This window comes from Terrapene carolina, unplaced genomic scaffold, assembly GCF_002925995.2.
Source record: "Terrapene carolina triunguis isolate 2854851 unplaced genomic scaffold, T_m_triunguis-2.0 Scaffold136, whole genome shotgun sequence".
Lineage (NCBI taxonomy): Eukaryota > Metazoa > Chordata > Testudines > Emydidae > Terrapene > Terrapene triunguis.
This window is the reverse complement of record NW_020664487.1, coordinates 8208641-8221130: the sequence shown is the minus strand read 5'-3', so window position 1 is coordinate 8221130 and position 12490 is coordinate 8208641. Positions and strand designations below refer to the sequence as shown.

The window sequence follows — 12490 nt, the reverse complement described above, 5'->3', positions numbered from 1 at the left end:
GGGCAAATACCCACAACGCAATACAGCCGGGCGCCTTTAGGGGAGCGGGCTGCAGCGCTCACCCTGCCCAGCACTGCAGAGGAGCGTCCTGCGTGGGGTGCCGGCTGCCGGCACGCCCCGCTGCGCCCCGGAGCCAGCGATCCGGTCTGTGCGCAACGTGGATCGAGCAGGCTAATCCGTGTGCATGGTCCTACTGCGTCCACACGATCATACTGCTGCTCAATCCACATTGCTCACGGATTGTATCGCTCACTGCAGCCAGGGTCCATCTGGCGTTATAATCGAGGTGGACCCAGGGATACAATCTCTGTCCAGTGTAATCCATGTACTATTTCATCAGCCTGGTTTTCAGAGCAGCACAAGTCAAACATGACCAGTAGCTAAGTGTGAAAATGTGCAGTTGAAGATCACCATTTTTTTAAAGTAATACTTCACCATAAAGACATTTTATTTTCCACTCATATGAACCCTGCTGGTATTTTTGCTCACCGCCCTGCTCATTAACAACACCAGGGGGCAGCCTTTCCTCATGTTAAGCATCGCTTATTTGCAGAAGAGATCCCATTGTGCACCCACACACAAGCCCACACTTGCAAGTGTGCCCCTTGGGGAAGAGGGTTGAAGGAGGAGGCACACGCTGCTTGTTGCATTGGTGAATGGAAGGTGCACAGATACTAGGGTGACAGGAAGGCTACAAGAACCTGAATAGACTAAGCTACACAGGTGACCAAGCACTTCTCAGTTTAATTCAGATTTGTAGAATTTGACTTTGTGTCAGCATAAACTAGATGAAGAAGTAATTTTATACAGGATTTCTCATATTTAGGCAGAATGTGGACCACTTCTTAAGAGAGAACTGGTCGCCCACCTCCCTGGCACTATCCCCTTTATGAGCCCCCATTCTCTAGAGAAATTACAATACTTGAATTAATCTACAATTAACACTCTTCAAAATCAAGAAAGCGTCCTTTCCCAAACCAAATTCCACTATTTCATTTTTCTCTTCATTGAATCTCCCCAGCACCTCCCTCCCCACCAAGCTACCCCTCCCCTCCTGGTTGCCCCACTCCCTTGTTAAAGTGTCTTATTGAGCAATTGCCTGGCTTCAGCCCTCTTAGTGACGTGTTGCTCTTTTCCCAGTAATGACTATAGGCTCCTCTTCCCTTAGAGTTTTAGAAGCTTCTTGTGAAGGCTGTGAGGTTTGCCCTTCCATTATCCCAGCAGTTTTTACAGGGCGAGCCAGATGTAGAGAAGGACCAACCAAGTGCTCTATCTATGGACCAGAGTTTGCAAACTGTTGCATTACAGCATTGGCTGAATAAACAGTGGTCAACAAGTCAGCTAGAGATGCCCAAATGGTGGTATCTTCATGCATCTGAATCATTCAGGTCTAGATCTTTGAAAGTAGTTAGGTGCTTAATTCCCTTTCATTTCAAGGGACTGGGACCTAGGTGCTTAAATAGCTTTGAGGATCTGGGCCTGAGTCCTTTGAGCCTGGCCAGTACTCAAAGTCTAACATAAAAGGTGTGTGTAACCATAGAGCAAGGAGCCTTCCCTACTACTCAGACCCTATATGGAATCCCAGACTCTTGGAACAATCCCTCTGCTCTGGAGTGTGTGACCCTGCACCATGGTCTACACGGCCCAAGACTCCAGGTTCAAGTGTCTGACCATCACTGGGGCAGAGACACTTCTCAGCGTACTACTTCTAGTTGAAGAAAGGAGGGTGTGTGTGGGGGGGGAGAAAAGCTATTCTCAACAGAAACAGAGACCCGTCACCCGTGTATTAGAACTACAGCACTAAGATGCCAGGCTCCTTCAGATCTCTGTTCGGAACTGCAGTGTGGTCCCAGCCATTTTCCTCTCATAATCTTCATTGAATGTCTCATTCTGGGCCACAGTGAAGTGATTCTTCCAGTCCCCAGCAATCCCTGAAACACACACACACACAAAAAAGGACAGTGAATGAAACTGCAGAGCCCTGAAGCAAAAGAACTCCCAATGGTGGAAAATGCAATAGAAAAGAGTATCAAGAAAACATTAATGGTCTAAATTCTACTCGGTTACGTTCTTTTCTCTAGCTCAGGGGTTCTCAAACTGGGGGTCAGGACCACTCAGGGGGTCACAAGGTTATTACATGGGGGGGTCATGAGCTGCCAGCCTCCACCCCAAACCCCACTTCACCTCCATCATTTATAATAGTGTTAGATATTTAAAATGGGTTTTTAATTTATAATGGGTGTGTGTGTGTGTCACACTCAGAGGCTTGCTATGTGAAAGGGGTCACCAACACAAAAGTTTGAGAACCACTGCATCAAGCACCAATAGATTTGTGAGGGTTTAATAAAGCCAGAATTTGAAACTCGATCTATTAAATTAACTACATTTTTGTTTGTGGTGCATGAAAAATGTATTCATTAAACTGAGTGTTTATTCGATTAAAAACTCCTAACAGCTTAACACTTTGAGCACCTTTTCCATATACTGAGCACAAAAGGCATCAAGAAAAATGCTGGTGTCCAGGATAGTGGATTGATAAAAATAGCAGACTGAAAAAATGTTTTGGTAGCAATTAGCTTTTAACTGGAATTTAGTCACTGGAAAATTGGTGAACTGAAATATTGTATTGATCAATTTTCTAATGGTTTGTGGAAGTGCTGGGGGGGATGCTAGAGAAAGCAAACCAGCTAACCAGATCCTGCATTCCATATTGACGGTTTTAAACAGTTTTAGTGTGGAAATTATTCCTGCTCACCTATTAGTAAACATGTTTATTACGGTAGTGTCCAGGGAACAGCAAAACTGCATCCCCATTGTGCTAGGCACTGTACACACAGAAATAAACAGGCTTAGTCCCAAATGGCTCACACTGTATCATTCTGTCTTGTGGCAGAGCTCCAGCTTTCCCTCAGGGGGTCCTGCACGTCTAGGCAGTCAGGGCTGGCCTCAGAGGTTTGCTGTGACCCTCAATTTAGCCTCTCCCCTCCTAGAGGCAAAGGTAACAGCTTACTGATCCACCTTCATCATCGGTCAGTCAACGGGTTTGGTGTAAGAGCCCTCTTTAGTCCCTGTCTTCCTACTCAGGGAGCATTTTTGTAGAGGTGTGGAGAGGGTTGGGGGGACCCAGGTCCACCCTTTTCTCCAGGTTCCAGCCCAGGGACCCTAATGGCACCAGCAACAGGTAGTTTTCCTACACTACCAGAGCTATAGCCCTTCCCTGGGCTACTTCCCCAAATGGCCCCTCCTAGCACCCCCCTTGGTACCTGACCACGCTTGTTCTCCAGGGTCTTTTACTGCACACCTTCTTGCTCCCAGTCTTCCCACAACACACCTTCTTGCTCCCAGCTCCTACCAGCTAGCCTCACTGAGGGGGCTTCCTTTTAAACTAATCCAAGCCGGTTCTAAATGGGCTTCAGGTGATCTGATTAGCCTGTTTCCCTTGATTGCTTTGAATCCGTTCTTAATTGGTTCCAGGTGTCTTATGGAGTCTGCCTGACTTAACTGCTTCTAGCACCTTCCCGACTGTTCTCGGGTAGACCCTGCCCTGATCACTCAGGGAACAGAATACTATTCATCCAGTGTCCAGTATGTTTTCCTTCTACCAGACTCCTGCACCCAACCGTTCTGGGTCTGTCACAGTCTGCACTCCACCCTTTGGTTCTATTTGTATTTTTCTCAGTTGTCTCCTATGGCCAACATGCTTCTTTGCTTTTCTTTTTCCAGTGAATGTGCGGCGTGACGAAGATATCATATGGAGATGTGGGGATTTAGGGTCACATTTTGAAAGCGCGTAGCTCCCATTTAGGCACTGAAAAAATGTGGCCAGATTTTCAGAAGGGTTTAACACGCCGCAGCTCCCATTGTTCTCAGTGGGAGCTGCTGGATGCTCGGCACTTCTGAAAAATCCAGTCACTTCGTTTTGATGTTTAACTGGAGCTGAACTCTTGAAAATCTGGCTCTATTGCCCCCATTTAGTCAAAGATCAAGTTCTAAACACGTAGCAGCAGCAGCAGCGTGCAGGCTTCCGCAATGCCACTCTGCTCTGTTCTTCTGGTGAATACTTCTTGGGGCGAGTGTAGTTCAGTCTCCATGCCCACTCAGTCCTTGGCCTCTTTCATGAGACTGGAATTACTAATTATATCTCGCAGATGCCTTGACATAAGACACTAAACACCTATCCACTAGAAACGGTACCACCAACCTGTTTTACACAAGCCACTGAAAAGCCATCAGATATAAACATGACCACCTTTCTGGGTAGCTTACAGAGGAAAAAACTGGATGAAAAAGTATCTTCCTGTTACAACTGAGGAGAAGAAAAATGGTTGCTAGTGCCTGTGCGAATCCTTACCTTTACGCATGAAAGGGGAGATGCTTTGATCCATAACATCATTTGGGACCATCTTATAATTTGCGGTGAGATTCTCTTTCATCATTTCGAATGAAGTGTGATAGACAATCCTGTCCAGAACCTCTTCCTTCAGATCCTTCCCCAGGAAATGCATCACCTTGCGAATTTCACGCTTTGGATCCTACAGAAAAACAAGTGGCACTTCAGGTGGTGGGACCCAGTGGCTCAACTAGTCAGGTTACCACCATGTAAAACAGTGAAAGTCTAGAACTTGTATGGAGGTGCCAGCAACCTTAGTTGTTCCACTGTATCAAAACTAATATCCAGCAATCCATCAATACATTTCATCAACTTTGCACCCAATTCTTACACTCTTTCCCAAAATAGAAAGGAGATTAATAGCCAAAAAAAAAAAAAACCCTTCTTTGTCTCCCTCTCTAGCATTAGCACATTGCACAGGCAAGCTTAATTCTGGCACTGCCTAACTTTTGAGTACTTGACTTTGCAACCCAAATAATGTTATTTTAACAGTTTTTTGGGGGGTGCAAGATGTGTAGAGAGAGAGACCAAGACTGGTCTGTAACTCACCAGTCCCATCGCTTTATTTAGAAAGTGATGCAGACAGCCAGTCCAGAGGGACCCTAATTCCAGCCACATCTTCCCCAGCCAGGCACAGAATTCTTAGGGCCAGATCCGCAGCTGCTGCAGCCCGAATGACTACACTAGTGGAACTATGCTGATTTGAGGACCTGGCCCTTACTCTCAAACTTCACTTCCTGTTCTTCAGCAATACGTGGATGCTAAACTTCAGAATAACCCAGCTCCAAATACTAGCCCTCTATTACTGTTAATTGGGAAGGTAGTGATTAATTTCACTCTGGAATTCCTGGTTTTAGCTGGGAGAGGAATTGGGTATTTCCAATCCAGCAGTATCAGAAATCTCATGAGAGCCTGATCTTGGATGCTTTCCATACCAGAGAGATTTGGATAAACATCCCAACTATAGCTTTGAACTACATGAAATGGAATTAAAGGGAACAGGAGCAACTGTTCTTTTTCAAATCCCCATCTAAGGTTCAGTTTGGGTCTGAGCAAGAAGTTAAGTCACTTCTAGACTAGCTCCCCCATCTTTAGTTATATGCTTCCCTAACTCCCCCCCACCCCCTTCCTGCCTCTTAATAAATGTGCTACGTCAGCATTTTGAAATGAGAGGGTTAAAAGTCTCTTTAAAGAAAGGAGCTCTTTTGGTGCTTGCTCTTCAAGAGATGCACTCCCACAAGCCTGAACTCCAACATGGGCAAGAGGCTTTGGGAAAGCAAAATGGCCCAGTGGTTAGGGCACTAGCTTGGGACTCAGGACATCTGGATTCAGTTCCCTGTTCCGCCACACACTTCCTGTGTGACCCTGGGCAAGTCACTTAACCTCTTTATGCCTCAGTTCTGTAAAAATGGGGGGAATAGCAGCACTGACCTCCCTCACAGGGGTGTTATGAGGATAAATCCATTTGATATCATGAGGCTCATGATAAATCTAGACACAGTTCTAGATAAGGGAGAATAAGTGGGGAAGGAGGGAGGATCACAGCTCAGGGGTAGTATTAGCGCCAGCCAAAGCATTTAAAGAGTCACAGTCTGGCCCTTTTACTCATGGTGGACCAGACTACCCTAGAGAGAAATTCTCTTCAGGACAGCCAGACTGCTCTTCAGATGCACATTGCACAGTAGGGTAAGGCACTGAACAGGTGTCAGATTTGTTGCCGCCATCCTGGTGTGTGTGGAGTGGCCCCTCCAGTGGGTACCTGTTGCCCTCTCACCTCTTTCATGTCCTCATAGAGCAGGTATAAAATGGGATGGTCCTTTCTCTTCTCCCACCAGCCTTTCACATGGTCATACCAGGAACCATACGCAACTAAACTTAGAGAAAAAGGTACACAAAATACTCTTAGTAACACAAGCGTGTCAGGTCACTGGGGGTCATGTTCTCTTTTGGCTTAACGCCACTGAAATGCATTGTGTGTGCAATTACTATGACATCATGTGTAAATTGGGCACAAGCCATCAGTTGCGGCTATTTGCTTACACTAGGTCAAATTCTTTGTCCCTTTGATTCCACTGTCAGGTTAGAATCCTCATCTATTATTTTGTGTGACTGGAGCAGAAACTATATATTAACTAACTCTTCTATAAATACAGCTTAGGGCCAGATCCCAGCTGGTATTGGCATACTTTCAATGAAGTCAATGGCCAGATTCCCAGCTGGTGTAAATCAGCGTAGCTTCATTAAAGTAAATGGGCCAGATCCTTAGCTAGTGTAAATTAGCCATAGCTCCCTTGAAGTCAATGGATCTATGCTGATTTACAGCTGCTGAGGATCTGGCCCTACGTTATAGTTATACAAGGTCTGGGCCCGTGGATGCACTGCTATGCAGATTCCCCAACCACTGCTCCCTCTGAAGGGGAGCACAGATGCAGTGGAGGCTACTCAAACTCTCTGGTCTAGTAGGAAAATTCCCTCCCTCCGTTCTCATTGCATTTCCTAGTATACAGAGAGTACATTGAAAGGCACAGCATCCAATTTTTCCACCAAGAGGCAGAACCTGGCCTGGAGAAATTCACCTGCAGTTGCAAGTCTCTTTTCCTTTATGCTTCAAGCAGCCTCAATTTAAAACCTCAGGAACGTGAATTGCTAACAGACGTCAGTCTCACCTCGGCCTGCCATGTATTTCTCAACGTACTGTTCCCACGTGCCGGGCTCTGGATACAGCTGGTTCATCAGGTCAAAATGGTAGAAGGAGACAGCTACATCTTTGGCATTTCGGGCAACATAGATCATCTGTGGCAGGAAGAAGAGAAGAATCCACGTTGCCTCGGTGACCTTGAGTTCTGAGTGGCTCTAGACTTGGATTTTCAGAGGTGCCTAAGGGAGTTGGGTGCCTAATTTCCTTAGGCTCCTTTCAAAATCCCAGCCCTACTGCAGGGGATCCAAACTGTGGCTCAAGGGCCAAATTCAAGCTGCAGGGATTGAAAGTGCCCCTGGACACTGTGGTCTGAGAGTAGAGCACCATGGCCTGGGCATGGGAATGGAAGCTACACGAGCTCTAATCCTGGCTCTGACACTAGCTTTTCCACTGACTCTGTGCTCTTGGGTCGATCTCTGTTTCTCAGCTTCCCCATCTGTAAAAATGGGGAAAACACACACACATTTCTGCCAGTGTAACCTAGTGCACAGGCCCCGCAGGGATGGAAACTGGCGGTACTAGTACTCCACTAGGGGAACAACAGGCAGTCAGCACAACTGCCAAAGGGAGTGGTGTTTGCCAAGGAGGGATTGTGACCAGGATGCCTGGGGGATTAGTTAATTCAGTGCATCTCCCTGGGGACCTCCTATAGAGCCTGAGTCGCAGGTTAAACCAGCCTACCTCTGAAGGATGGAAACAATGCAATCCCGAAGTGCCCTGCCCTCGGGGCGCATCGTCCTACTCCCTGGGTGTAGCAGTCAGTGGGTCTGCTCCCATGTGTATTCAGACATAGCCATTCATACAGTGGCAAAATACATCATGCCCTGCAGGGCCAACATGGCTACAGAGGAGTGAGCTGGATTGTATTCTGGCTCTCATACCATCAGGCGGAACGGTTAGTTGAGTTGCAATTGCAAGACCACATTTACCCCTCAGTTATGCGTGGGTAACCCCATTGAAGACAATGGGGATTGCCCAGGAAGCAGTATTTTAAGACAATGGGTGTTGCACAGATTTTGGCAGAATTTGCTTTCCAGGATCATTGTTACTGATGATGTATGAGCCAGAAAGAACCCAGCCTGACTGTCAGATCCCAGGATGATGGCTGGAAAAACATCTTACTCAACACCGAGTGAGTGTTATCTAAAGGCACTGGAATCCCACGAGGCCGATTTTAATGGGAAGTGGACGTCCTGATCCATTAGGGATCTTTGAAAAATCTCAGCCTAACTGTGAATACAAACTTGCATCCCAATGTTGTAAAGGTAAAGCTGCAAAAATGCTGCTGTAGGTAGATATCACCATGGAAACTCACAATTAAACCTCTTCCCACTGGAGAAAAAAGAGTCAGTGGGTAAAAATGAGGGAGAGGAACCTGGCGGAGGGTGGGACTAGCAGGAGTATTCTGTGTGCTCAAGACACATGGTACTTCCCCTATCAGCCTATTATCCAGAAGGTCTGAGGTCCCAGCTACTGGTTACCTTGCAGCCATTTTCCCAGAAGGACATTGGAAGGAGCTGGACTGGGAGGTGGGTTTGCACTAAACGAGGAGATGACATCTTGGCCAGTTTCTCTGTACCTGGTAAGCAGAGGTTCAAAGGGATCATTGATGCCGATAGAGAAGTCATTAAAGGTAACATTTCCAAAAGCACCCAAGTCTCACTGAAAGTCAGGAACTGAACCCAGATCTTCTGAGTCTTAGGCCAGTGCTCCATAATCCCTTCTTTCCTCTCCTGAGCTGCAAGCCTGCCACACTGAATCATTGACCTTTTTGTCTGTAGTCACCCAACACTAGTGCTACGTTTACCTGGTGGCATCTTTCCAGGGACGGCTAATTCCAACATGGGCACTTTGTTGAAAATTGCATCCCGCTTGCATTTGTCAGGATCTCCGTCATTCAGAATCATGTCCACAATTTCACTTATCCACGTAGTGCCTGGAAAGAAGACAAGAGAACAAAAATCCAGTCAAGAACCAAGTTTATCCCACAAGGAACAGTCAAGCAGGAACCCCATCCATTGTTCTTCCAGCCAAGACAACAGCACTTATGGTATTCAGCCTATTCATTTAGGATCTTCAATATTCTAGCTCAGCGGTTCTCCACTGTGGGTCGGGACCCCAAAGTGGGTCATGACCCCATTTTAATGGAGTTCCCAGGACTGGCTTAGACTTGCTGGGACCCCCACCATCTGATCCCCTGCCTGAGGCTGAAGCCCTTGGACTTTGGGCCCCTCCCCCACCTGAGGCAGTGGGGCTTTGGCTTTGGCCCCCCCACCCGGGGCAGCAGGGCTCAGGTGGACTCAGGCTTCGGTCCTCCCTCCTGGGGTCACGTAGCAATTTTTGTTGCCAGAAAGGGGGGCTGCAGTGGAATGAAGTTTGAGAACCCCTGTTCTAGCTACATCTCTTCTACTCGCCCGAGGCTGAGTAGCAATGTGAGATCATTAATCTGTAGCCAAACATAATAGTTTGCCAGCACTGTCAAATACAGTTACTGATGGCAAGCGGCCCACTTCACAGCTCTTTTTGTGGAAGATCTGCAACCACACCCATTTTCAGGGATGGTGTGAGGCCTCTCCTAGGCCAACACAATTGCTAGTTGATTTTCCATTGTTATGTTTTTGATGAGCATCATCACTGTGCTCAGCAGCTGCCTACATGACACAGGAGAAGACATGGTTGCAGCCCCAAGGAGAGTTTACCATTTATATAATGCATCGCACGGGCCTATCCCAGCTAATGTGGGACAAGAGAGATGATGATGCCCCTTCTCCCATCTCAACACCTTAGTTTCCCCTCTTCTAACCCCTGCCGGCTTGCCTATGAGCCAGTGCAACAGAGCTGCTTGTGCTACAACCCTCCAAGCTATGCCATAGAGTCACAGCAAGGCTTGCTGACTGGGACTGGTTCCTTGCTGGAATGGCAGGTGATCTGTTTGGAAAGATGAATCAGTATTTTGAACTCTCAGCCCTTCTGGCTCACAACCATTTAAACCAGTGCTTCTCAAAGCCGGTCTGCCGCTTGTTCAGGGAAAGCCCCTGGTGGTCCGGGCCGGTTTGTTTACCTGCCGCGTCCGCAGGTTCGGCCAATCGCGGCTCCCACTGGCCGCAGTTTGCTGCTCCAGGCCCATGGGGGCTGCGGGAAGGGCGGCCAGCACAACCCTCGGCCCGCGCCGCTTCCCGCAGCCCCCATTGGCCTGGAGCGGCGAACCGCGGCCAGTGGGAGCCGCGATTGGCCGAACCTGCGGACGCGGCAGGTAAACAAACCGGCCCGGACCACCAGGGGCTTTCCCTGAACAAGCGGCAGACCGGCTTTGAGAAGCCCTGATTTAAACCATCCACACCATAATGGAGAAAATCCAGACCTTTAATTCCATCTCTTCTGAGCCTGCTGCTTTGTTTATGGTTAAAGTAAAATATATGAACCACTCAAAATCAACCTATCAATTCAAGGGCCAGATTCTGCTGACGTTGCTCACATTTAATTTTATTTCACTCTGGGAGCTATCCCCGGCATTAAAGTGCTAATCAGCATGAGTGAAGGTGACAGAAACTGCTGCAAAAACAAGTAAAAATAAAAAAAATAATAATAATAATAATAAAAAAAAAGACATTGGTCAGCTGGCAAATGAACTGCCTGAGATTGCTCAGAATTCACCTATCCCTGGAACCAAAGACCTTTTACTTGTCAAATGATTCATGTGTGCCTCAATTTCCCTCTTCTTTTATAGTACCTGGGCTCTAAGGCGCTGCACTGCAGTGATCACAGTTTGTGCATCGGTCTCCCTCCTTAATCAACCAGAATAACTCAAAGTATCCCGGGACCTGACCTTAGTGACTCCACAAAGTCTCCAGCCCCTTGCAACCCGGATAGTGTTCTACTGGAAACATATATTAATAAATCGACCTAACGCAGCTTATGTCAACCTAACTTTGTAGTGTAGACCAGGCCTGTGTCTCCAGCCTAGCCAGGCACATCACCAAACACTAGGACAGTCCAAGAAAATACACCTCTACCCCGATATAACGTGACCCGATATAACACGAATTTGGATATAACGCGGTAAAGCAGTGCTCCGGGGTGGGGGCGGGGCTGCGCACTCTGGTGGATCAAAGCGAGTTCGATATAACCCGGTTTCACCTATAACGCGGTAAGATTTTTTTTGGCTCCCGAGGACAGCGTTATATCAAGGTAGAGGTGTACTATGTTAAGTTTGTCCCTTTACATTGTGGGGGAGGGGAAATGCCCATTCGTCTCCCTGTGACTGCATGGTGCCGGGGTATTCCCATTTCAGATGCTGGAGGCCATAGAAAGATAATTTCAGGAAGGAACAAATCCCAGTCCAGATGGGTTTGGCATTAAATTTGATGGGATCATTTCCAATGAGCGAAATGTAGGCTGGGAGCTGTGAAATACTGGAAAGGCTCCTTGGCATTCTTGCTCATTATTGTTAGCAACAACTGTGAATGAGTGCAGCTGCTTAGCTTTCACAAGGGGAGCATGATGGGGCTTGAAGGGACTCCCCTACATTTCCAGGACCATAGGGCATGACTCATTGTGGCTCCTAATCCTGAAAGCCATGAAAACTCACCAGATTTGGGGTACGTGGCTATCACGAGGTCATCTGGCCTGCTCTGGAAGTTCTCAATCCTTTCCCAGTGGTATGAAAATGCACAGACCATTGGAATGTCATGGACTATCCTCCAGTCCTGTCGAAGGTAATCTTCTGATGAAGTCATGCTGGCGGGGAAGAGTTCAACAGAGTATAACTGGCAGGGGAGAAGATGGGAGAGCAGCTGGACAGGAAGATCAGTTATGTTCCCAGTGCGCTCAGACACTCAGCTGAGTGTGGTGGGATATTTCTTTTTTTGCAGCAACAGGCCAGTCCCTTTCCAACTGTTTAATAGTGCGTGCCCTTGGCTATGTTTCCATTAAAAACTGAGGCAGCGACGGAATTTCTGATGAGCGCACACTGTACCACATTAGAGAACAGACAACAGCATGCTTCAAAAGAGTTTGTTGCTCAGCTTTCTAACCTACTGACTCCTTTGTCACAACAAAGGTGTACAGGGGGGTGGAGGTGGGGGGTCTGCAGACGTCTGATGTGCATGCAAGCTCTCTCAGATCTCACCCAGCAAAAGCAAACAGTCTTTTTTATTACCTGAAAGAACAAAGGGCCTTGATCCTCAAGGTCAAGATAATTGCTTTAAAGGCTGGAGAGATGCAAAGGAACAAACATTTGTAGTAGGCCAGACGCATGCATTGTTCTCCTGCCGTACATGATGGGTGGGAACTCAGGAGACCTGCAGTCTGTTCTCAGCTGTACCTTGTCCTTGGACAAGCCACACAATCTCTCCGTGCCTCAGTTCCCTCTCTGCAAAGTGGAGATGATGATAGTCCCTTTC

At 47.3% G+C, this 12490-nt stretch overlaps 1 protein-coding gene across 1 annotated transcript; it reads right to left on the bottom strand.

Annotated features, from left to right (window-relative positions):
• Window positions 1-1494: 1494 nt before the first annotated feature.
• Window positions 1495-11850, bottom strand: LOC112117469 (sulfotransferase family cytosolic 1B member 1-like). The gene is made up of 7 exons (XM_026653322.2): window positions 11677-11850; window positions 8896-9024; window positions 8570-8667; window positions 7057-7183; window positions 6165-6259; window positions 4352-4532; window positions 1495-1931 (listed from the first exon to the last, which is right to left on the bottom strand). Exons 1-7 carry the CDS (start codon window positions 11822-11824, stop codon window positions 1819-1821), a joined length of 891 nt encoding a protein of 296 aa, XP_026509107.1. The 5' UTR covers window positions 11825-11850; the 3' UTR covers window positions 1495-1818.
• Window positions 11851-12490: the final 640 nt, after the last annotated feature.